This window comes from Mauremys reevesii, linkage group 1 (genome assembly GCF_016161935.1).
Source record: "Mauremys reevesii isolate NIE-2019 linkage group 1, ASM1616193v1, whole genome shotgun sequence".
NCBI lineage: Eukaryota > Metazoa > Chordata > Testudines > Geoemydidae > Mauremys > Mauremys reevesii.
The window spans coordinates 100,242,702-100,268,903 of record NC_052623.1 but is presented as its reverse complement, the minus strand read 5'-3'; the positions used below and the strand labels follow the sequence as shown (position 1 = coordinate 100,268,903).

General features: G+C 41.6%; 1 protein-coding gene across 12 annotated transcripts in view; it reads left to right on the top strand.

The window, feature by feature from the left end:
- The window catches only part of UGGT2 (UDP-glucose glycoprotein glucosyltransferase 2), a 413,106-nt gene that overhangs the window by 253,060 nt on the left and 133,844 nt on the right, over positions 1-26,202 (top strand). For all 12 annotated transcript variants that reach the window (XR_005588059.1, XR_005588057.1, XM_039499669.1 and 9 more), the window contains 4 exons: positions 838-932; positions 6,241-6,447; positions 9,537-9,668; positions 23,242-23,369. Coding sequence is in view for 10 of the 12 variants with exons in the window: in XM_039499669.1 (XP_039355603.1) it covers positions 838-932; positions 6,241-6,447; positions 9,537-9,668; positions 23,242-23,369 (562 nt within the window). In the remaining 2 variants the exon portion in view is untranslated. The remainder of the gene's footprint in view (positions 1-837; positions 933-6,240; positions 6,448-9,536; positions 9,669-23,241; positions 23,370-26,202) is intronic.

The following is a 26,202-nucleotide window of genomic DNA, read 5'->3' as shown; positions in this document are numbered from 1 at the left end:
AGTCTCTACATTTATTATAACTCTGTCTTTGAGGAAGGGGAAATTACTTAATTGAAGTTTCCTGAAGAATATGTTTTGATGGATTAGCACTCGTCTGCGCGCTTGCTCTCTGAGTAAAAGGGTTGGCTTCTGTAGCTGTTGGATGTTTTTTGTTTTTTTGTTGTCTTTGGATTTCTTTTGATACCGCAATTTAAATATTACTTTGACCATAAAGGAATATTTTTTCATGCATATTGGAATATTTTTACCTTCAGTTTGAAAGAAACAGATGATTGAAACACTAGAGGTTGGCAATATACTATTTAGAATTTTAAGTAAGTTCCCACCTCACTAACATGCAGGAGCAGAGACCATGACCAGTGATGATCTAGATCAGGGTTTCTCAAACAAGGGTCGCTGCTTGTGTAGGAAAAGCCACTGGCAGGCCAGGCCGGTGTGTTTACCTGCCCCGTCCGCAGGTCTGGCCGATCGCGGCTCCCACTGGCTGCGGATTGCTACTCCGGGCCAATGGGAGCGGCTGGAAGTGGTGCGGGGGCCGATGGGAGCCGCGATTGGCTGGACCTGCGGACGGGGCAGGTAAACACACTGGCCCAGCCCGCCTTGGGCTTTCCCTACACAAGCGGCGACCCCTGTTTGAGAAACCGTGATCTAGATCAGAAGTAATGTGTAGCAGCACATCACAGGACAGAATAATGTTATTAAATAAATATTGATGTTTATCATCTGATTATGTTATATTGATGAGAGCCTTTCCTTGATTTTGTTATTTGGAAATATTGTTATCTACTTAAACTTTTTAGAATAAAATTCTTTTACTGGGTTATTTGTTATTTTCAGATGAAGATGTAATATATGCAGTTACCATCTGGATTATTGCTGATTTTGACAAGCCAGCTGGGAGACATCTGCTTTCTAAAGCTTTGAAACACCTGGTGAGTTTCTAACAATTCCTATTGGAAAATAATGATTTTAAGTATCTGCGATTATGGAGATATGAATACTGTCCACAACTCTGTTTATTAAATTATAGCAGATAGAATCATAGAATCTCAGGGTTGGAAGGGACCTCAGGAGGTCATCTAGTCCAACCCCCTGCTCAGAGCAGGACCAAACCCAACTAAATCATCCCAGCCAGGGCTTTGTCAAGCCTGACCGTAAAAACCTCTAAGGGTACGTCCATACTACCCGCCCGGATCGGCGGGTAGCAATCGACTTCTCGGACTTTGATATATCGCGTCTCATCTAGACGCGATATATCGGACTCCGGAACTCCACCACCGCGAACGGCGGTGGCGGAGTCGACGGGGGAGCCGCGGACGTCGATCCCGCGCCGTGAGGATGGGTAAGTAGTTCGAACTAAGGTAGTTCGACTTCAGCTACGCTATTCGCATAGCTGAAGTTGCGTACCTTAGTTCGACCCCCGCCCCCAGTGTAGACCAGGCCTAAGGAAGGAGATTCCACCACCTCCCTAGGTAACCCATTCCAGTTCTTTACCACCTTACTAGTGAAAAAGTTTTTCCTAATGTCCAACCTAAACCTCCCCCTCTGCAACTTGAGACCATTACTCCTTGTTCTGTCATCTTCTACCACTGAGAACAGTCTAGATCCATCCTCTTTGGAACCCCCTTTCAGCTAGTTGAAAGCAGCTATCAAATCCCCCCTCATTCTTCTCTTCTGCAGGCTAAACAATCTCAGTTCCCTCAGCCTCTCCTCATAAGTCATGTGCTCCAACCCCCTAATCATTTTGTTGCCCTCCGCTGGACTCTCTCCAATTTATCCACATCCTTCTTGTAGTGTGGGGCCCAAAACTGGACACAGTACTCCAAATGAGGCCTCACCAGTGCTGAATAGAGGGGAATGATCACGTCCCTCGATCTGCTGGAAATGCCCCTACTTATACAACCCAAAATGCCATTAGCCTTCTTGGCAACAAGGGCACACTGTTGACTCATATTCAGCTTTTCGTCCACCATAACCCCTAGATCCTTTTCTGCAGAACTGCTGCCCAGCCATTTGGTCCCTAGGCTGTAGCAGTGCATGGGATTCTTCCGTCCTAAGTACAGGACTCTGCACTTGTCCTTGTTGAACCTCATCATATTTCTTTTGGCCCAATCCTCTAATTTGTCTAGGTCCCTCTGTATCCTATCCCTACCCTCCAGCGTATCAACCACTCCTCCCAGTTTAGTGTCATCTGCAAACTTGCTAAGGGTGCAGTCCACACCATCCTCCAGATTGTTAATGAAGATATTGAACAAAACCGGCCCCAGCACCGACCCTTGGGGCACTCCACTTGATACCGGCTGCCAACTAGACATGGAACCATTGATCACTACCCATTGAGCCCGACCATCTAGCCAGTTTTCTATCCACCTTACCGTCCATTCATCCAGCTCATACTTCTTTAACTTGCTGGCAAGAATACTGTGGGAGACTGTATCAAAAGCTTTGCTAAAGTCAAGAAATAGCACATCCACTGCTTTCTCCTCATCCACAGAGCCGGTTATCTCATCATAGAAGGCAATTAGGTTAGTCAGGCATGACTTGCCCTTGGTGAATCCATGCTGACTGTTCCTGATCACTTTCCCCTCCTTTAAGTGGTTCAGTTTCGTTCTTAATCTTAATTTAAGAAACAAAGATATATAATACTTATTGGCAGACTTAGTAAAATAATATAACATTTTAATAGACTAATAATTAGTTTCATGGAAACGTGAAGGGTCTTCTGCATTTGAGATTGCTTATTTTTGTTAGTTCTGTGGTATTTCCAACAGGATTTAAAAGACTGCAAGTAAATGCCATATGAACATCAATAGCAAAAGGGACTTTCTGGGTCATATAGAAGACAGAATTACTCAATCCATCTCCCTTGGAAGTTTCTTAAATGATGATCTCTGTCTGTTTTCCAAAACTCTTTTTGGATTGTTTAGAAGAGGGGACAAAATGTTTTACTTGTGTAGTAAACTGTAACACAAATTTTAATACTTTATCTCTAAAATTTGCAGTCAAAGGCTATGTCTGCACTATGAGCCAAAGGGGTGATTCACAGCTTGCATACATATACTCATGCTACATCGATAAGAGCTAGCATAAGTATGAATAATAGTGTAGCTGTGAAAGCGGCAGCATGGCTAAACCATGCCATATACCAGGGGTCGGCAACCTATGGCATGCATGCCAAAGGTGGCACGCAAGCTGATTTTCAGTGGCACTCACACAGCCTGGGTCCTGGCCACAGGTCCGGGGGCTCTGCATTTTAAGTTAATTTTAAATGAAGCTTCTGAAACATTTTGAAACCTTATTTACTTTACATATAACAATAGGTTTGGTTATATATTATAGACTTACAGAAAGAGACCTTCTAAAAAGATTAAAATGTATTACTGGCACGTGAAACCATAAATTAGAGTGAATAAATGAAGACTCGGCACTCCACTTCTCAAAGGTTGCCAACCCCTGCCATATATGTACCCATGGAATTTGGGCAGATTTGTGCTCGGCACAGCTAATCTGTGCTGCTCGCCATGCTACTGTGGCTACACCACTATTTTTACTCTGCTAGTGAGAGTATGTGTATGTGAGCTGGGAATCACACCCCTAGCTCATAGTATAGACATAGCCACACCTAATTATCAGTGGAGAAATTGTAGCATACAGCATAGCTGTCAGGACTACTACTATTACTTGTCATCTCCCCATATCCCTGGTTGAGTAGCTACCCAGAGAAGTAATTAGATGGATTGAAGAACTGGGATACTGACTGTTTCAAATGTAGGTTGCTAGTTTCAAATATGGTCAATGTTTGTAATCAGCAATAGTCATTGCCATCCAGAGGGTAACTAGCCTATGTGAAATTAGTTGGTAACTTCTTTATGGATTAAAGACTAACAGCAATTTTCACTAATTGATTCCATTATTGGTAATCACAGAGAAGAAGGCAAGGATTGAATGAGCATGGAGAATGAGTTACTTGAGTTCTGCTAAAGGTAGTTACTATCAGTCAGGGTTGAAACAGATTGATGTGGCGGCATTAAGAAGCTAACTATCTGTGTCCAGGCTGTGTCTGTTTTGTAGACTTTAATCTTCAGGGTTCTTATTCTAGCACCTTTCACAAACAATTACATTTTCTTAATATTAAAATTTGACTTGTGTTAGGTGTGGGTGAGATAAAACGAACGTTGTGAGTAGGGAAATAAGGATCCAGTGAAAGAGGATGGCAAAAGATATTTTAAAAAAAATGAAATTAATAAAAGTAAATTTACTAATCATTGATGAGTCCAGTATCTAGTGCACATGTAAGCTCCAGGAGGGAAAATGGAGCTTTTCTTATATTGTTATTTACTGTGGAGAATGAGGGACACGTGTCAGAACTGCCTATCAGTTTCCTGGCACCACAAAAAAAAAATCTCATAGAGGCAGAAATCCTAGAACAGGTGAAAAAAAAAATGAGAGCAGCTTAAAACAAGTGATGCTCCATGTTCTGTATAGCCTGCATCCCACAACTCAAATATATGAAATATTATTAAAAATACCAAACAAACTAACAAAACATTCCGCATGGGAGATGTTTTAGTTGACTACGAGAGGGGTTGATCTGGATAAATCCCCTTTTCTGTGTGAGCCATTCAATCTAATGGTGTCCAAAATTTTCAGCCTGATGGCCAAACATATTGTTTCGAAGGGTCAAGGAACTGCATCGGTACTGTGGGGCAGACTCTCTGCCCTGTTTCAATCCTTTGAGTCCATTCAGGAAGCACAAGGGTAGTGGAAACCATCACCAAGTGAAGTCCTTAGAGGGTGTGGAGCTGGCATAAGCAGCTCCTACATCTCACTCCTCACAGTCCCTGGCATAAGGGCATCAGAGGTAGGGAGTGAGAGCGACCAGAATGTGTTGCTCTCCTCCTATTCTAGCTGGAGTATGGCCACTTAGGCATTTCCTTTTTGAAATCAGGGTACAGTTCAGGGTACATAGTCAAGAGCTGCAATTTAGAGACTCAGAGGTCACAGTTTGAATGCCAGTAATTGTATCATTCCCTGCAATACATTTCATTTGCTTCTCCTTGATTTTAGACGACTAGAAAGTCACTTGATCAGCCTGTACTTACTCACTCCTCTCTAAGGAATAATTTCTTATCAGTCTTTTCCTCCATAGGCTTGTGTGTCATCACTGCCTTTAAGAAGTATTCAAGATTTTCTTTCTGATTTATGATCAAGATTTGGGGGATAATTAAGTGAATTTCTCCAGTTTATTCTCTGCTGAAGTTGACTCTTTTAGAGAAATTTGAGAAAATCCATTGAGCCATTTTTGAAAGTTATGCAAGTGAAATATGGCACATAATTAACACTAATTAAAAATGTACTCCTACTGAACAGTCAGAGTAGCCAAAAGTAGTCATTCCACAAAGAATATCTTGTATTTAAAATATTTGTTACAGGGTAAATATCTGCCTACTAGCTGCCTTTTCTATTGCTAACTGAAAGTCTACGGTTAGCAGTCACACATATATTTTTCATTAAAACTAATAGCCAAAAATAAACACTCTGAGGCAGTCATTCTCAACCTGGGGAGGTATACCCCTAGGGCAGGGGTTCCCAAACTTGGTTCGCGGCTTGTTCAGGGTAAGCCCCCATTAGCCGTGAACAGTGAACTGTGGCCACTGGGAGCTGCAAGCGGCCGTACCTGCAGACACTTAGGTAAACAAAACGTCTCGCGGCCCGCCTGTGGCTTACCCTGAACAAGCCGTGAACCAAATTTGGGAACCCCTGCCCTAGGGAAACGCAAAGGTCTTCCAGGGGATATGTCCACTCATCTAGATATTTGCATAGTTTTTCAACAGGCTACATAAAAAGAACTAGCAAAGTTAGTACAAACTAAAATTTCATCTAGACAATGAATTGTTTATACTGCTGTATATACTATTATACAGTAAGTATCACACTGAAATGTAAGTACAATATTTATATTCCAATAATTATATGGTAAAAATGAGAAATAAGCAAGTGCTGTCACACTTTTGTATTTTTGTATGATTTTGTAAGCAAGTAGTTTTTAAGTGAGGTGAAACTTGGGGTTCGCAAGAAAAATCAGACTCCTGAAAGTGGTTCTGTAGTCTGGAAAGGTTGAGAACAATTGTTCTAAGGATATTTCACTGCACAGATGACTAAGATGATAAATATGTAAACATCAGGTGTGAGGAGATTAAATTATAAGATTGTAATTATATATTTTTCTTTTGTTTGCAGAAAACAAGCAGTCATATGCGGCTTGGGATTGTGAACAATCCAATGTCAAAAATAATGGAAGATAACACAGCTGTTGCAAGGGCAATTTTGACTGCCTTTTTAACACAGAAAAACAGCAGCTTAAAAAGTTTCCTAAGTAAGATAGCTAAGGAGGAAACAGCAAAAGCCCTTGCTACAGGAACTAAAATTAAGAAATTGCTTGTTCCGGTCAGTAGACAACATTTTATTAAATAATAGTCACTTGATGTCTTTATATAAACTATTGCCCATTTCTTTTTTTCTTTTCATAGATACTTTACTTGAGTTATATGACAGGTGGCACATTTCTATCTGAGAATAACTTCCTGTTGCCTGGTGTCATGAAGCACAAAGGAAGTGATTTTAACCATAGAATAATTGTTGTTAAGTACAGTTACTGGGGTATCTTGTTTTTATTTTGAAAGATTTTTCTATTATGAAAAATAATAAAACAATTTACTGAACAATGTGGCTATCAGGTCATTGAGAGCCAAATAGCTCTAGTCATCACTGATTTTTTTAACGCCATTTCTTGATTTGCACTTTTTAAACACTAGATTTGTAACTCCTAACTGGAAAGAATTATCAGCTTCCAAAAGTTACTGTGCTCCTATTGTAAACATTCAGTACTGAATTTATTGAGCAATGATTAAGGTTAAGATTTTTTTCATTGTTATTTTTAGTAAAAGTCATGGACACATTGTGGACAATAAACAAAAATTCACAGGAGCCTGTGACCTGTCTGTGACTTTTACTAAAAATAACGGGAGTCGGGGAGAGGAAGGAGAGGGGGAGAAATGACAGCTGGACCCCCATGGTGGGGGCGACTGACAGCACAAGCCCCACCGCGAGGGGTGAGGAGACTGACAGCCCAAGCCTCACTGTTATGGGGTTGGGAGGTATAGCCCTGGCTCCAGCCCAGCCGAAGTCATGGGACTCGAGCTCACAGTCCTGCCTCCACCCGCAGCCGCAGGATGGGGCACACAGCCCAGATCCAGCCGAGCTGCGGAGCAGGGGTGCACAGCCCCAGCCGCAACTGGGACAGGGTAACGGGGTGCACAGCCTCGGCCTTGGCTGCAGCCACTGACACAACTGAAGCCAAAGAAGTCATGGAGGTCTGGTAAAATCACAGAATCTATGACTTCCGTGACTAAATCGTATCCTTAGCAATGATGGTGATGATCTTCATGAACTGGAGCAACTGAAATTAACAAGAGCTTCAATTACTTAACTTCCAGCAATCATTTTCCATGTCTGTTGACTTTAGAGCAGGGAAAATAAGTTAATGTGTTTAAAATATGTTTTCTTATATTATTGCTAACTTGAAACACAGTCAGCAATTCCGAGTGAGAGGTCACTTAGATGTCAGCCACCAAGTAACAGCAGCAGACTACAATGCTGGTTTCAAAAAGAGCTATGTACTTCAATATTATTAATTAGGAAAGCTGCTCAAGAATATATTTAGAAGTTCTTCAAGTGGCTTCTCTATATGGGGTGCGTTGATTGCGTGCATCTTAAACAGTGGAACTCTGGCCACCACAGTTCCTTTCTACCATGTCCAGGAACAGCTCCATGATTTGGCTGGGGTCTGGTTTTCAGTACCCTTTTTAGATTAGACCTGTGGTCCTTTGAGATGTTGTTGTCAGTGTGGATACCATGACCCAACCTCCATTCCTTCTTTTGTGGTGCTCAGCCATATGGGCTTCAAATTTTGAGGGAACTGAAGAAAGGTCTTTGTTGTCCTGCCCTTGATGCCTTTGTACAGGAGCATGAGAAAACACAGAGCACATGCATGGGTCCCAATGGAAACTGCTATTAAAAAAACCCCTGTGATGCTTATGCCCACCTAGAATGCAATTCACAAAAACTACATTTTGAAGAACCACAGTTACTTAAGTAACCATTATTTCCTAACCTACTTCAACTCCTTAGAGGAGTCTTGTGTCCCCTTCCCCCTTCTCCAGACTTACATCCCTCAGAAAGGACAAGTTTATCATCTGGGCTTGAGTTCACTCCACCTCAAGATGTGGGTGATAGAATTGTAATGGATACAGAGTGGACTTGTTCTGTAGATGTGCAAAGGTTTTTACCTAACAATAGGAAAGGGTCTACATATGCATGTTATATTAGCAAATGAAAAAGGGTTTTATTATGAGGAGATAATAATAATATTGTTCCACATATGGCACCAGTTCAGTCCATATTAGGTTACTGACTATATCTTAAATTTGTTTATCTTTTGTTATCTTGTATGTGGTTACACTGATCTGCATTTTATTTGGGTATTGATAAATCACTGTTTACTCAAGAGCCAATGAGTGAATGTTCTTTTTTTAGTTGTTTATTAAGACAGTTTTCATAATGGCTATTACTTGAGCAACAAGAGTCAGTGAACTACAAGTATTAATGATCAGGTGCTAGATTTGGCAGGCAAGTTCTTCAGTCAGTTTTTAATTGGGAATCCATGTAATGTGATTACTGATAGCTAAACTATCCCAGGAGTGGGAATACGCAGAAGCTACTCAAAGAAGAAATTAATATTACTCAACTGTAACCAGACTCTGCATATGTATACTGCCCCGCTTTGCCCCTCTTCCTCTGAGTCCTGATTTCCCGACAGGACCTGAGGGAGATGTGGAAGGAACTGAGGTGGCGGGAGTGCCATGCCTCCTTTTAGGTCTCACCATCAGAGGAAGGGTGGGAATGATGCATGAGTTCTCCATCAGGCACTACTAATTAAAATTTCACCATCTAAACTGCACCTGATCAGCTCATCTTACAAGTGTGAATACGTAGAGTCCAGTTTGAAGAATTCCAGTTACAAGTGAGTAACTGTCATTTTTATTAATGAGAAATTTTATTTTTTCTCCTTCATAATCCATTTTTTTCTGATTAAGAGTGCAAGATAGGGTAAATTAACAGAATAGTGGACTTTATTGTAGTAAGATTCATGATTCTTTATGTGACAGTGTTCTGAGCACTTACTGGTCAAAAAGTGCTTAAACTCAGGCTCAGCCTGGCTCGTCTGTTGTGCTGTTGCTCAAGGAGAAAAAAGTATAAATTAGCTGCTTGGGACAGACACGGAGGAATGTAGATATGTAGGGCTTCACTCCCAGGGTTATATGACTGGTCTGAAGCTAAGGCTGGAGGAGTTCGCTCTTGCTTTTATCTTGTTTAGATTTTCATTATAAACAGTTTGAAGAAAACCCTGGCTGACTATCACTGTATTTTGTTTTTGCTGAATTTGGCCACCATCTTACACCTTACTTCTGCTTTAGGGAATGGATGACAGTACTTTTGAGAAGAAATACAACACTTTAGGAGTGGATATAATTCAAACTCACCAAATGTTCTGTCAAGAAGTTCTTAAACTGCTTCCTGGGCAAATGGCTGTTATCAGCAATGGGAGGGTAAGTAAAGAAACAGTTCATTTTCTTATTCTCCATGTATGCTTTCTTTCCTCTCCTTGAACTTTTATGTAATTGTAAGGTCAATGCATTATATTACTTTATTACTCTCCACAATGTGGTTATTTTTTCTATAGTTCTTTATTACGGATTTCATTTGCAGTCATTAACTATGCAGGAACATAGGAAATGCCATGCTGGAATTGACCGGGGTCCATCTGGTTCAGTATCCTGTTTCTGACAGTGTCCAGATGTGTGAAAAGAAGATGTGAGAACTCCGCAATAGTAGTTATGGGATCACCTGCCTCCAAGGAAGGTTTCCTCCTAACTCCAATAATTAGAGGTTGTCTTATGTTGCAGTGTGAGGGTTTATATCCCTTCCAAAATTCTTTTATAAAAATGTGTATTTGTATAATGTGCTCAACAGTTCTGTCTGAGGTTTTTATATATTCTGGAGGTTATCGAAGGGCCATGCAGGCCTAACCACTGCCATTCTTTTTTATTTTTCTTAGTATGAGTATGTGTGTAAATTGGAGTCTTTGCTGTGCCTGTGGGACTTTTGGTTTTATGCTTCATTTCTTTCAGATTGTTATTGTAAAAAGATTTTATTAGTAGTGCTAGATGGTAGTTGCCTCTGAAGCAACAGCTAGGTCTGTGGCTTCCCTCTATCCAGAGAGAGAGATGGAAGGTCCTCTCATGGATCAGTAACTGGTTAAAAGACAGAAAACAAAGGGTAGGAATAAGTTATCAGTTTTTAGAATGGAAAGTGGTAAGTAGTGGTCCCCCAGGGGTCTGTACTGGGACCAGTGTTGTTCCACATATTCATAAATTATCTGGAAAAATGGGTAAACAGTGAGATGGCAAAATTTGCAGATGATACAAAATTACTCAAGATAGTTAAGTCCAAAGCAAACTGAAGAGTTACAAAGGGTCTCACAAGACTGGGTGACTGGGCAACCAATGGCAGATGAAATTCAATGTTGATAAATGCAAAGTAATGCACATTGGAAAACATAATCCCAACTATGCATACAAAATAATTTGGTCTAAATTAGCTGTTACCACTCAAGAAAGAGATCTTGGAATCATTATGGATAGTTCTCTGAAAACATCTGTTCAATGTGCAGTGGCAGTCAAAAAAGCAAACAGAATGTTAGGAACTATTAGGAAAGGGATAATGATGCATCTGAAGACGTGGGTTTTTTACCCACGAAAGCTTATGCCCAAATAAATCTGTTAGTCTTTAAGGTGCCACCGGACTCCTTGTTGTTTTTGTGGATACAGACTAACACGGCTACCCCCGATAGGAAAGGCATGGATAATAAGATAGAAAATATCATAATGAACTACATAAATCCACGGTATGCCTACACCTAGAATATTGGATGCAGTTCTGGTCAGCCCAGCTCATAAAATATATATTAGAATTGGAAAGGTACAGAGAAGGGCAACAAAAATGATTAAGGGTCTAGAGCTTCTGTAAGAGGAAGGATTAAAAAGACTGGGACTTTTCATCTTGGAAAAGAGATGACTAAGAGGGGAAATGATAGAGGTCTATAAAATCATGATTGGTGCTGAGAAAGTGAATAAGGAAGATTATTTACTCCTTCACATAACACAATAACCAGGGTCACTCAATGAAATTAATGAAATTAATAGTCAGCAGGTTTAAAACAAAGAAAAGGATGTATTTCTTCATACACCACACAGGCAACCTTTGGAACTAATTGACATGGAATGCTGTGAAGGCCAAAACTATAACGGGGGTCAGAAGTGAATTAAATAAGTTCATGGAGAATAGGTCCATCAATGTCTCTGAGCCAAGATGGTCAGGGATGCAACCCCATGCTTTGTGTGTCCCTAACCTCTGATTGCCAGCAGCTAGGAGTGGATGATGGGATGGATCACTCAATGATTGCCTGTTCTGTTTATTCCCTCTGAAGCACCTGGCACTGGCCACTGTTGGAAGACCAACAATGGACCATTGGTCTGACCCAGTGTGGCCGTTCTTCCGTTCTCTGGAGACATTCAAGATTGGGTTTGGATTCTCTTCTGAAGTGCAAGTAAAAGAGAAGATCTTTCCTTTGAAGGGGAAGGTTTGTTAGGTAACAAAACTGATGAGACCATAGCAAGGTCAGTTGCAAGGTCTGTGGTACTATCACTACCTGCCTTAAAGAAGAGATTCTCTTTTTTGGGCTTCTGCCACCAAACACAATACACTAGTACCTTTCTTTTGCTCAGAGGAGATACCAGTCTCATTCTCAGCAGTCCTATGTAGCTACCAAAAGGCATTTCAAACATGAAACAGGAAGACAGAGCTCTTCTTCAGAGGATCAGTCTCAACTATCAGTCTCCTGTTCTCAATTTTGATAGATTTGTTGGTAGCGCAGAACCAGTGGCCCAGCCATGCCACTTCTCTTGCACACTGTGACACTTAAATCCATTTTGTATATATATAAATAATTAGTATGTTCGTGTAGATAGTATAGTTGTTAGTGCGAATTTTGGTATTAATTTAATGCCTGTTGGTTTGAAAAATAAATTAAAAAAGAAGTTACCTTTTAGAAATAGAGACTTCCCCAGTACCAGGATTTAGCCAAGATGACTGAATTGAAGTCCTTAGGCTTCAAAACTTGTCCCACTTGTGATGCAGCTGAAAGATGTGACTGTTTTGCTTTAGAGAGGAGCATATCTCCAATAGGTGCTTCATTTGCTATTCCGTTTCTAAGAGGACACAGAAGGCAAGAAAAACTAGCCTTAGATTATTTCTATGAAGCGTTTGATGAGAACCTCCTCACAACCAATGGGAAAAAAAGGGCCTACCAGACCTGAATAGCCTTTATAATTGAGTGCTCCTTTGAGTTGTTGCTCAGATCTGGGCTCCTATGCTCACTCTTCAAAGAAATCTCCATCTGCTGAGACCAGCAGAGCATCTAAGTCATTCTCTACCCAGTCATCTGAAAGGAATAGGAAGAAATATGGTTCCCACAGCAAGCACAGACCTAGTTCTTCCCTTTGACCTTGGTGCCTCATAAAGAGAGGCGCAGATCTTCTCAGGCTACTCAGTCAAAAGGTGGTTCATGCTCCAAATTGGGTCCTTCTGACAAACTGACAGAACCCAGTCACCAAGCAATGGTACCATCTGAAGTAGAGCACCATCCTTTGCCTTGTATGATCCATTGGTGCACTTGATGCCAGTGACCCTGGCACCCACACTTCCGGTGCTGACCATTATCGTATGGTTGCTCCCTGCACCAACCGTCTCAACACCGAAGTTTTTCTTGGTACTGAACAATTTGATGGTTACTGCACAGCTTGTGTCACCACTACTGTCTATGACAATGGTCTCCAAACTTTTTGGATTGCGCACCCCTATCAGTAAAAATTTTTTGAGCACGCACCCCCAATATTTATTTGTTTAAATTATATACATGTACTACTATACTAATATATTATGTACATTATAAAACATACACAAAAAATAGAAATTAAAAAAGGATGAAATAAAGATGAATTTTTTTTATTTATTAACAGTACAAAAAAATCTTTTTGCTCTCACAAAAAATTATTATTAATATTTTTAGTGAGAGCAATGTGATTGAATATGCTTCATTATTTCTGAACATCTTGGTTTAACACTTTGTGATACAGTGATTCAAAGGTCTGGATTAGGGTTAGGGTGTGGGAGGGTGCTCAAGGTCGGACGTGGGGTTTGGGAGGGAGTTAGGGTGCGGGAGGGCGCTCAAGGTAGGGGTGCGGGAGAAGGCTCAGTGCTGGGGCAGGAAGGAGGTGCAGAGTGCTTACCTGAGGCAGCTTCTTTTTGGTGCAGGAGGTGTGCAGGTGGCTCTGCACAGTGCGGCACCACCCCCATGGCTGCGATTCTGGGAGCTGCCCCCCCAGGCAGGGGCTTTAGGACTGCAGGGCCCTGGGCTAAGGGGCCCCAGGGCCCTGGCCTGCAGCTCTAAAGCCCCTTTCGGAATGCGGCCCTGCGAGCACAGAGGACTCAGGAGGAGCAGGGGCAGCCGCACAGCCAGCGGCCAGAGAGAAGTGCTGCTTTCCCCTTCAAAATGCCTCTTCTCTCTAGCCGGCTTTGAAGGGGAAAGCGCCGCGTCTTTCCAGCCACTGGCTGTGTGGCTCTCCTTGCTCCTCCATAGGCCAGAGGACTCAGGGCCGCATTCCAAAAGGGGCTTTAGAGCTGGGGCCCCCTTAGCCCAGGGCCTTGCAGCCCCTAAAGCCCCTGCGTTCTGGGTGGCCCTGCCTGCGGGGGTTGGGGGGGTAGCTTTCCCACTTGCTCGTTACCTCCCTCCTCTGGTCACCCCCTTTTTTCCCTCTGCTCCGGCAGTGCTGCACCTGCCGTGCCCCAGAATGGATTGTCTTGTGCACCCCCTGGGGTGCGCGCACCCCACTTTGGAGACCATTGGTCTATGACTATGAGAGTGCCCTTTATAGTACCATGTGCCAACACTGGTACAGTACCAAACACCTCTTCAGGGCCAACAAGGGGACAGTCTCTAGCTCAGTCTGTGATTCCTGTTGGTTCCATTCATATGACCTCTACTGGTGAGGCAGGGAGTCTGGGACGTGGTGCTATAGACATAGGCCTAAGAAAGCTAAGAACACTCATCATGGTTGTGACCCCTAGTCCCTTAATCCTATATTGTACAGTCTTGGTTGTACTGGGTTCCTTGGGGCATGCGCCCAGCAAGGGAACTGACCTCCACTCCTCTTCTAAGCCTAGATCTCTGTTTGGGATATAAGTATTAATTTAGGGACAGAGTCTAGTAGCTCTGAAATAGTTTAGTAAATGACCTTTGCCCTCTGGAGAGAGAGTTGTATGCTTTATATGAGTTTTATTACGCATTAATAAAGAGAGCAAACTTAAAATCAATTAAATTTCTAACTAAAACTAACTAAGAATTAAACAGCACAATTATCAAGTCAAAATTACAGTTGGAATTGAGTTAATAAATTAGCAATTTGACAGTAACATGGAATGAAACCAGCAATTGACCCAATCATTGGATGAACACACTCAAGAGTAAATCATGAAGTTGACATAGCATATGATCAATTCTTATACGTACTATGCCTGGAAATCTAAAGCAGCAAGGTTGATATTTACTAGGTGACTTTTACTTTCTCAACTAATTTATCTCTCCTGTGCTACAGAGTGATTAACAACCCACAAATTCCCTTGTTAGGATAGAGTAGTTCTACTTGGGCATTCTTTTATAGCCCAGAGTAATGCAATCTCTTTTATAATAGGATTTACTTAAAATTTGGATACACAACATACATTACACTGGTCTACAATTTTTGAGAAGTTGTCTGCTTCAGAGATAAAATGTGCTATTTATTATGTATTTTGATGTGCTGAATTCAAATATGACAATTAAAACAACTGATTGGCTACTGTTTCTAAGATATTTAAGTTTTTACATTTTATGTCTATGTATATTGTGTAGATAGTAGAGTTTTAATCATAAATTGTAAACCTAGGTCTTTTCATGTGTTTATGGTTGCTTTACATGATAATATTTCACCTGTCCTGTTTATTTAACACTTTAAAAATCAGCAAAAGGGTTATATAACTAAAATTTATTATGAAACAAAAGGCAAAAAACTATTATGTACGTAGTTTAGTCCTATTCAGTGTCTACTCGGCGCTTCTTGGCTTGTCTCTTGTATTCATTAAATGGAGCATCTCTTGTCACCAGCAATAGTCTGCAAGCATTGATGGGCTCCATTTGCCCTGATAGTGTTTCTCCATTGTTGCAATGTCCTGGTGAAATCGCTCGCCGTGCTCGTCGCTCATTGCTCTGCAGTTCGGTGGAAAAAAATCTAGATGAGAGTGCAAAAAATGTATCTTTAGTGACATGTTGCAACCAAGGCTTTTATATGCATTGAGGAGGTTTTCCACCAACAACCTGTAGTTGTCTGCCTTGTTGTTTCCGAGAAAATTTATTGCCACTAACTGGAAGGCTTTCCATGCCGTCTTTTCCTTGCCACGCAGTGCATGGTCTAATGCATCATCTCGAAGAAGTTCACGAATCTGAGGACCAACAAAGACACCTTCCTTTATCTTAGCTTCGCTTAACCTTGGAAATTTTCCACGGAGGTACTTGAAAGCTGCTTGTTTTGTCAATGGCCTTGACAAAGTTCTTCATCAGACCCAGCTTGATGTGTAAGGGTGGTAACAAAATCTTCCTTGATTCAACAAGTGGTGGATGCTGAACACTTTTCCTCCCAGGCTCCAATGACTGTCGGAGTGGCCAATCTTTCTTGTTGTAGTGGGAATCTCTTGCACGACTATCCCATTCGCAGAGAAAACAGCAGTACTTTGTGTATCCAGTCTGCAGACCAAGCAAGAGAGCAACAACTTTCAAATCGCCACAAAGCTGCCATTGATATTGGTCAGAGTTTATGCACCTCAAAAGTTGTTTCATGTTGTCATAGGTTTCCTTCATATGGACTGCATGACCAACTGGAATTGATGGCAAAACATTGCCATTATGCAGTAAAACAGCTTTAAGACTCCTCTTCGATGAATCAATGAACAGTCTCCACTCATCTGGATCGTGAACAATGTTGAGGGCTGCCATCACACCATCGATGTTGGTGCAGGCTACAAGATCACCTTCCATGAAGAAGAGTGGGACAAGATCCTTTTGACAGTCACGGAACATGGAAACCCTAACATCACCTGCCAGGAGATTCCACTGCTGTAGTCTGGAGCCCAACAACTCTGCCTTACTCATTCAGTTCACCTTGTGTTATGAGGTGTGGTTCAGAGGAGGAGGATGGGAGAAAATGTGGGTCCTGTGACATTGATGGTTCAGGACCAGAAGCTTCATCCTCTTCCTCGTCTGACTCAAGTGAGAATGATTCTGGTGCATCAGGAACCGGCAGTCCTTCTCCGTGGGGTACTGGGCGTATAGCTGATGGAATGTTTGGATAATGCACAGTCCCCTTTTTCTTCTTTGACACACCTTTCCCAACTGGAGGCACCATGCAGAAGTAACAATTGCTGGTATGATCTGTTGGCTCTCTCCAAATCATTGGCACTGCAAAAGGCATAGATTTCCTTTTCCTGTTCAGCCACTGGCGAAGATTTGTTGCACAAGTGTTGCAGCATATGTGTGGGCCCACCTCTTGTCCTGATCTCCAATTTTGCAGCCAAAATAAAGGTGATAGGCTTTCTTAACCATAGTGGTTATACTGCGCTTTTGTGATGCAAAAGTCACTTCACCACAAACATAGCAGAAGTTATCTGCACTGTTCACACAAGTACGAGGCATCTCTGCTCACTTTGGCTAAACAGAAATGTGTCCCTTTGCAAAATCAAACACTGACAAATAAGAGAGCACGACACTGTATGATTTCTAGAGCTGTTATAGGGCAATTTGTTCAGCAGAGTGATGTAAGCTTCATTATGATTGCATCATCCATGACTTGTAGGAATAACATGTTGCAATTCATATAATGTATGACGCAATAACAGCTTCAGATTGCATCATTCATTGTTTTGCCTAAAAAGCAAGTACTGTCCAAACCCAGTCATAGATTTATTCATAGATCCAGTCAAAGATGTATTTTAGTCATTTCTGGTTTAAATTGAGATCCCTTCCCTTTATAACTCACTTATCCTCCGCTATTCCCAAGTCAAGGGTCGTATATACTGACCCAATAGCATAACTTGAAAACTAGAGCCAATCAACAATTTTAAGCATCATTTTCGTTCTCAGTGACCCAGAATTAGTAAAGTTAGACTATATTTATTTCAGAAGCATTTTGGCTGTAGAGCAGTGTTATCATTCAACATTAAAAAGTGTTAGAGAAAAAAAACCAATGTGGGCACCTGGCATCCCTGCCAAACCACAAAATAGGAAAAAGAAAAAAAAGCTTCTTAAGAGAAGGTGGTTAATTCTTAAGCTTGTTGGTCTTCAGAGCGTCAGAATCGGGACAGCAGTTCAGGAAACCAAGTGATGTTGCCTCTGGTTTGTACCTTATGCTGGCCAGGTGGCTTCCTGAGGGCACTTGGCTGAGAAGGCTGGAATGGCTTGTAATAGCCTGGGTCTCCTTCTTAGGGGAAGGAGAGCTATCAGCCCTTCTTGGCATTGTAGTGGCCCAGGAGTATCATACCTTGTTCTTTATTTAAGGCTGTGCTTCTAGCTTGCTATATCCCATGACACCTGACCAGAGATCTTCAAGTAGATCAGGTGATCTTGTACCCCGATAACATTGCTAATGTGAGGGTAGGTGAGTTTGTCCTTTTGTTAGCTGGGGAAGTCCTCTTTCTCACTGGCAGTTCTGTAACAATATATATCAAACTGCAAAAACAGATGTATTCCAAAAATAGAAAAAAACGCTGTGGGATTAATAGGAGATGACTCCACAGATGGAAATCTCGCCCTCCTCCTCTGAGGGGGTACAGCTGGTCAAATTCCTCTAGACCTTTACACATTCTGGAAGTCATCCAAATGACCTTATAAGACTGTTACCATTTCTTACTTCATTCATACTTCCACTCATATAAATTTCATTCTCTCAGCATTTCTTAAACTGTTCTGGGCTTTTTACTGGGCAAAGAATTGTCTAGCTAACTGTTTGTAGCCTGATTGGGTGAGTGAAGGGGATCATCTCTAAGCAAAACAACTGACTGAAATATTATAAAGCTTATTTAAGCAAAAGAAAAATTAAGTTTGCTGAACAAAAAATTGATGGTTTGGGCCTTGCTCAAATAGGCCCATTTCCCTCACTTCCCTTTCCCCTACCAAATCCCATAGGATTTTTCAGGAGGGAAAGGTAACATTCTTTCATGTTATTCATCAAGAACAAGAAACTAAGGAGGATCACTAATCCCAGCAGCTATTGCCTCATCATTCCCAGATGAGGCAGTAGGGCCCACTACTTCCACTCAGTCTGACGATTTCAAGACATTTCAAGAACTTCTGCACAGAATGGCAGATATGCTTGAAATCCCTGTGGAGATAGTCTAGGAAAGCTGCATGATATCTTCTATGTTAATTTCCCAGAAGATTGACCATGCCAATAAATGAGATGTATTTGAGCCAGCGAGACATCTTTGGCAGTCCCCAGGATGTATGGCACTTACCTCAAAAAAGAAAGTTTTTTCTATTGGTTTTGAACATTTGTACACATATCCAGTTCTGGGATCCGTGATAGTAGGTGCTGTACATGAGCAGTCCAGACAGTAAGGGCCGCCAAAAATGACTTCAAAGGACAAGTATCCAAAAAACTCTATAGATTTTTTTCTGCAGAATGAACTATCTTGATCAAAACCAACAAGGAGTCCGGTGGCACCTTAAAGACTAACAGATTTATTTGGGCATAAGCTTTCATGGGTAAAAAACCCACTTCTTCAGATGCATCTTGTTGTTTTTGTGAATACAGACTAACATGGCTACCTCCTACTCTTGATCAAGTTTACACATGTTTATTGCTAATTACTGGGCCCTCCTAGCAAAATATGATTACTTTAATTGGGACAGGGTATCACAATTCGGGGGGGAACCTCACTCAAGACAACAGGGAAGAATTAATGTTAGTTATAACTGAGAGTCGGCTGGTAGCTCATACTGCTTGGCAAGTGGTGTTAGAGACATCAGACACACCAGTGTGAACAATGTCTGCATCCACTACTAGGCACAGGGCTTTATGGTGACAGTCTTCAGGGATGCCAAAAGAGATCCAGACAGTACTTGAGTACCTCCCATTTGAAGGCTGTGTCCTGTTCAGCATTAAAACTGATAGCAAATGTGGTTTCCTTACCTGTTACAGCTGTCTGTTTGCTCTCTGATTATGCCCCACACTGCTCCGCATCTCCTCTCCCAAGAGGATAGGAAGATTTTTCATCCTAATCTCACAATGCTTCGTCTTAAAGCATGGTTGGTCGATGGCTCATGGGATTAGAGAGAGCCTGCTCAGAAGATGTGAAAAGAGTGTTACTACACAGCAGGAAAGAATCTATTTGCTGTTCTTATTCTCAAAAATGGACACAATTTGCCAGCTAGTGTGAGCGCAGTCAGATTCCATTAATGACTGTATCACTCCCATATATCCTGGAATTACATCAATGACCGCATCACTCCGAGATATACTGGAATACACCATAATGCTCAAAATCTCAAGTCTATTGATGAGCTCTATCAGGGTCCGCCTGGCAGCCATCATGGCTTTCCACCCCCCAACAGAAGGCTATTCCGTCTTTGCACAGCCAGTCACAGCAAGATTCCTTAGAGGTCTGGGACACCTCTATCTGCCAATCTAACATGATATTCCAGTATGGTACCTCAATCTTGCTTTAAATGCCTCACAGGACCACCTTTTGAACTTTTGGCTACCCGCTCACTACTTCATTTGTCAATGAAAACGTCATTCCTGATAGCCATCACATTGGCATGATGCATTGGAGAAATAAGGGTCTTGATGGCATACCAACCCATCAAGGATGAGGACACGCTGGTCACACTGCAGTCGCACCCCAAATTCTGACCTATGGTTTGTTCTGAGTTCAATCTCTATCGACTCATTCACTAGCCTGTCTTCCACTCCAATGTGCGTCTAAATCACCAGGACTCAGCTGCATGCCCTGGATGTCAGGAGAGCTCTGATAGACAGAGCAAAGCCTTCAGAAAGACCGACAAGTCTTGCTAGCAGACAGATCAAAAGGGTTGGCAATCTCTAACCAGAGACTTTTCAAGTAGATATCAAGCTGCATAACTCTTGTTACCAGTCTTTCAGCATTCAACCACCTTCACTTGCATGCACTCATTCTACAAATGGATGACAGATCTTGCTTTCCTTGTTGATGTAACACAAGAAATGAATATCCTAAACCTGAAGCTGCAAGGTCCAGGCCAGCTGCTAAGACACACCCCTGTTTCACCCTTTGTTAATGTCAAAGGCATTTGATTCTGTTTTCTTGCACTACAGTTGCCCTTGATGCAATGAACAAATGATCAGTTTTTCTTAGAAAGATGACTAAAAATGTTAGGTTCTATGTGCATCTCTCAATGATTTCAATACCAAATTTTCTCAGTTAATTAAAAAAACCACCTTTTATTTTTCTATCTGCCAGCCCTGCAAACTCAACGTGGAATCTGAAAATCATGGCAGGGTCTCTGGCTCATGTATTACATACAACTTCCATTGACAAAATTTGCCCTAAAGAATTTTCAAGCCAAAGTCAGTCTTCATTTATACCAGTGCAACATCACCAAGATATGATGGGGACATTGAAAACGTCTACTTTAGATTTACCAATATAATTTTACTATAACTTTTCACAGTGGAATTGTTCTTCAAAGTTAATGAATGATGATTATTTGAAATTAATTCAACTATTTAACACTTCTAAATGTAACACATTTAGAAACTGGTTCTTAACTGGAAAAGTATTGTGTCATTTTCTTGGGATTTTCGCTAGAAAACCAAAAGATTTTTAAAAGAAATTTAAATTTTCGGGATAATAACATGACTATTTCTGAGCTCTTTACTTTTTTTTCTAAGACAGTAAGGAGAAGTTTGCATACTGTGCAAATGGTTTTGAACAGTAATTAACAAGTTATTTCATAAGTATGTATATTTTGCCTTATTGGCATAACTTGTGTAAAAAAAAGTTGCACAGGTATAACTGAGAGCAAACTTTGGTCCTGAAATTGGAACCTAAAAAACAATTATGTTGATACAAGTCAAAATAGAATGCATCTTGCAAGCAGCTTGACTTACTGCTGTGGTGTCCCCTGTTGTCATAGCATGGTGTTGCAAGGGTATTAGTCTATAGCACCTCCTGTGATAGCCTATGTCTGGCTAAGTCTTATGGCCTAGCCCTCCAGCCCGGGTCACCTCTTTCTATTTCTATTCCCTTCTGAGGTAACAACAGTCCAACTAAAGAATCCCAAGCAACGTCCAAACACAAGATCCTTCTGCCCCTTGGGTTATGCTGAAGTTCCTTGCTCTTCACCTCTGCTCCTGGGGAGTACAGAGTTCCTTCTTTGCTCCTTTGTATGAGCAGTGCCTCCCCGGGTGTTTCTCCCTACAGGCCCTTCTTCCTAGCAGGTTTCCCCACTGCATCCCCTCTCCAGGGACTCCAGCAGCTTCCCCCAAAGACTGACCTGCTTCTTACAGGCCCTATCTCAGGGCCTGCCACAGGAGCATGCCTTCACCAGTCCTTTTCCAGAAAGAGGAAACTCTTCCCTCAAGGGTCCCCTCCTTCGCTTAGCTCTTTTCCCTCTGTATGACATACTCCTTGACCCCTCCACAACTGTGATCACTAATTGTAATTGAGTCCAGATCACAATCTGCAAGTGGTTAACTTCTAGGTAACAGTCAAGGCTTACCTCATCACTCCTTGGAGGTCCAGGCACCTATCACAAATCCACTCTGTTAGCTGCATTAGCTCTATAGTTCTAGAAGGAATAAAAAACAATGAAAACTTTCTTTAGTCGGTAATGTCAAAAGATGACCCTAAGTGCACACAGCAATAAGATATATTGAATAAGACCATGCAATTTTTCAGAATCACTTTCCTGACCAAAGGGGCACTTTACATTTCTCTCTTTTTCAATCAGTTATTGTAATTGATGTTTTATTTAAGAATAATAAGACCTTCTAAGATCTAGAATGAAATCCTGTCCCCATAGAAGTCAGTGGTAAAACTCCCATTTCAACTTCTTTTGACTTTTCAACAGTTTCCTAAAACGAAATTGAAGAAGTTTGCCATAATGATTTTACAGTTCAATCCAAAACCCATTGAAATCAACTGTGAGACTCCCACTGACCTCAGTTGCTTTGGTTAGGCCCTTCATTGCTACTTAATCTTTTGAAAACATCACCTGTCCATTTACTTCTGCTTCCACTGAGACTGGATAACTGAAACTTATTTTCTTTATAGAAAATAGTGTGTGTGTGTGTGTGTGTGTGTGTGTGTGTGTAATGTATTCATATTCTTATATGTTTTGGCATGTGTATGAGAATTTATTAATTTCCCAAATTTTTTTAAACAACTTTCTGCACACCAATACACTAAAATAGTTCTGATGTAGGAGACAATGAAGGTAGTATGGGATTTAACAACTAAGCACAAGGCAGGATCGTGGTGGTTTGTGTTCAAATTTTGCACTTTTTTCTTTGAGCTTTTGTTTAAAAGGAATTTATGTTGCAGAATAATACATTTCTGTAAATAGGCATGTATAATGCTATGATAGCCTTATACACCTATTTGTGGATGTTCCTTTTGTAACTGTTTTACAATAGATGCATCCCTTGTTTGACTGATGAATTTTTTCTACCTGCTATTAGGGATATCACCTGAAAGGAATGTATATTTAAAATATACTGTAGTTCAGTTTAATTAATAGAAAATTGTAAATGCTGGAATTTTCACAGCATGAATACTGTATAAATAGTAAAATCTAGTGGTATGCAGGAGAGAGATTTTTAATACTGAAAATTTTACTTTATTAAAAGTGGAGTGTATTTTTTACTTACAGAGGAAATATTTTTGAAAACCTAAGCTTCTAGTAAAATAGTGTCATTTGTTTTTCCTTTTAAGGTCCTGGGTCCTTTGGATGAAAATGAGTTCTATACTGAAGATTTTCATTTGTTGGAAACGATAACATTCAGTACATCAGCAGAGAAGATTAAAGGCGTTGTCAAAGAGATGGGGATCAGCTCTAAAGAGTAAAACACCTTTGGGTTTTGGGAATCTATTGTCTGAGTGCATGTGAGACTCATTTAAGTTTATCACCTGTGACTAATTATTTCACCGCTGACATAGCTGCTGCTGCACATGGGGCTGGAGTAGTTAAGCTGACAGGAGACCTCTCTCCTGTCTGCTTAGAGTGGTTACCTTAGTTTACAGCAGTGCAGCTGCATTGCTGCAGCTCTGCCACTGTAAACTTTCTAGTGTAGCCATAGCCCGAGTTTCCCACTCACTGTTCCTGTGTAAATAGTTGAAAATAACTTCAGATAGTTACTTGGTTAGTTAGTCTTTAGTTCTAGGTTTTTCATAATGTTTCCTTTTTAAAAAATAAAGAAAAGCAAAACAAGCTTTTTTTTTTTTCCCCCTGTGAGACTTTCCTGGTTCCAGGCTGAGCTCTTATGGTGGAACAAAAGTCTGCAGGACTTGAAACTGTCCTTCTTGCCAGGCAGTAATGCCCTGTAATGAAGGGCATGCCAGATGTTTATTATGCCTTAATGAGGAACACATTCCTGAGAGGTGTGCTATTTGCAAGTCATTCTTAAACAGAACACAAAAGACAAGATAGACTGGCATAAAGCTGTTTTTGCTGTAGGGGTCCATGCATCCCTCTTTATATCCTGGAGCGAGTGGGGCTGAAATCCCTAAGCAATCGTCTTTAATAGGTGCTCCTGTCAGCTCCTGAGCTTGAAGCTCTGTGAGTAATGTTTCTAAAAAATCCTCCTCTTGAACCAGTACAACTTCTGAAGTCAAGGGAAGGAAGGAGAATAGCTCCTCTCAGAGACATAGATCTAGGTCACCCTCTCTGGGTGCTAGCTCCAAAAGCAGAAATGCTCTTGCTCTGCCATGTCAAAAGGTAGCTCAAGGCCCAAGAAGGGTCCCTCTGGGCACCCACTCCAGTACCAGTCACTCTGCTCTGTTCCTGGCTCACCAATAAATGACACCAATAAATGAAAATCTGCTAGAGCCAGCTAAATTACTCTGACAGTCACCTGCATCTCTGGTGTCACTGTATGCATGCAAACAGGAGGTATAAATTTTACGCTCATCCTGTGTCTGGCAGTGATGGTAGCCCAAGAACAGACAAAACAACAGGCACATCCAAGTCCATGCCATGGGCTTCATCGATAACCATGAGGAGATCTTCTTGGTTACAGTTATCTGGAATACTTAAGAAGGTGCAGTTGACAGTAGAAAGTCTGCCTTTGAGGGATGTAAATTGTTAAGGGCCAAAACAGATAGGCCCTGCGCTCCTTGAAAGGTTCTAGGGCAACAGTGAAATCTTTGGAAGTGTTTACACCAGAGTTTAGGCCTCAACGCTATCAGAATCAGGTATACTTCTCACATCACAGAGCCTGAAGTAGCCAAAAAGATACAGAGATTGCTGTCATGAGAGACCCCTTTCATGAGAGCGTGCCCCATCAAGAAGTGGAGTTGACTTCTAAGTCTCAGAGCAGTGGAAACAATGCTTTGATTATGGGGGGAGGAATGAATTTTGTTCCCATTACTTTCTGATACTTTTGAAGGGGGCCTGGCACCCAATTCGGGACATGAGACATCTGAACGCCTTCATCTGGAAGTTCAAGTTCAGGATTGTAACACTAGCTGCAGTAATTCCATCTATATTCACAGGATTGGTAGACAACTCTTAACATTCAGGATGCATGCTTTGATACAGCTATCCATCTTGCCCACAGGAAATACCCGAGGTTGTGGGTAGGCAATTCCCACTACCAGTACAGGGTTCTGCCATTTGATCCATTTGGTGTTTACCAAATGCCTGGCAGTAGTGGATGTATACCAGAGAAAACAAGGAATCCAAGTTTTCCTTTACATAGGCTACTAGCTCATTCAGGGGAGATCTTAGCATTTGAACTACTCCATTCACCAGGTACTGTGCCTTTCACCTCCTTAGGACTGAGAGTCAACAAGGAAAAGTTTGTGTTACATTTCTATCCAAACAATACAACTTATAGGGGCAGTACTGGACTTTACCACAGCACAGGCTTATCTGAATCAAGAAAGATTTGACACCATAGTATGTCTGATCCAGGGGTCAGCAACCTATGGCACGCGTGTCAAAGGCAGCACGCAAGATGATTTTGAGTGGCACTCACAGTGCCCGGGTCCCGGCCACCAGTCCTGGAGGCTCTGCTGCCATCCTGGGGTCCTGGACGCCAGCCCCCTGCCAGCAGGGGTCCCAGACGCCAGCCCCACCCAGCCCATTGCCAGTCCCGGCCACTGGTCCCAGGGGCTCTGCTGCCATCCTGGGGTCCCGGGTGCCGGCCTAGGGCTCTGCAGCCTCCTCCCAGCTGTGGCCCACTGACCCCAGCCTGGGGCAATGAGGGGTGCACACAGAGGCAAGACGGGGTGCATCTCAGCTTCCCCACCTTAAAAATTGTTCCAGAGTCACTGTACTGGGATATTTTTAAGTCCTGATTTGCTGCTTACATCACTATCACATCACGTGGAACAGCGCACTGCGTTTGACGTTGTGCATGCTGTCTGCCGTGATTTTTTTTTTCCCACTGTAAGTTGAGAGGTACATTTGACAAAATGTCAGTTCCTAAGAAAGCAAAGTTAGAGTCCATTCATTTCAGCCTTCTTGGACAGACACATTTGGATTTGTTCAAAAGAAGGAGCATGCTGTTTGTGCTTTCTGTTGTGAAAGTGTTGTTTGTCGCACATCAAGTGTTCGACGACGTTTTCAAATGAAGCACAAGAAAACCTTCCTTGACAAAACAGACAAGACTGAATCAATCAAAAAAGCAGTAGAAGGATATGAGAAGCAAAGCAGTGTTTTTAAATGCTTAA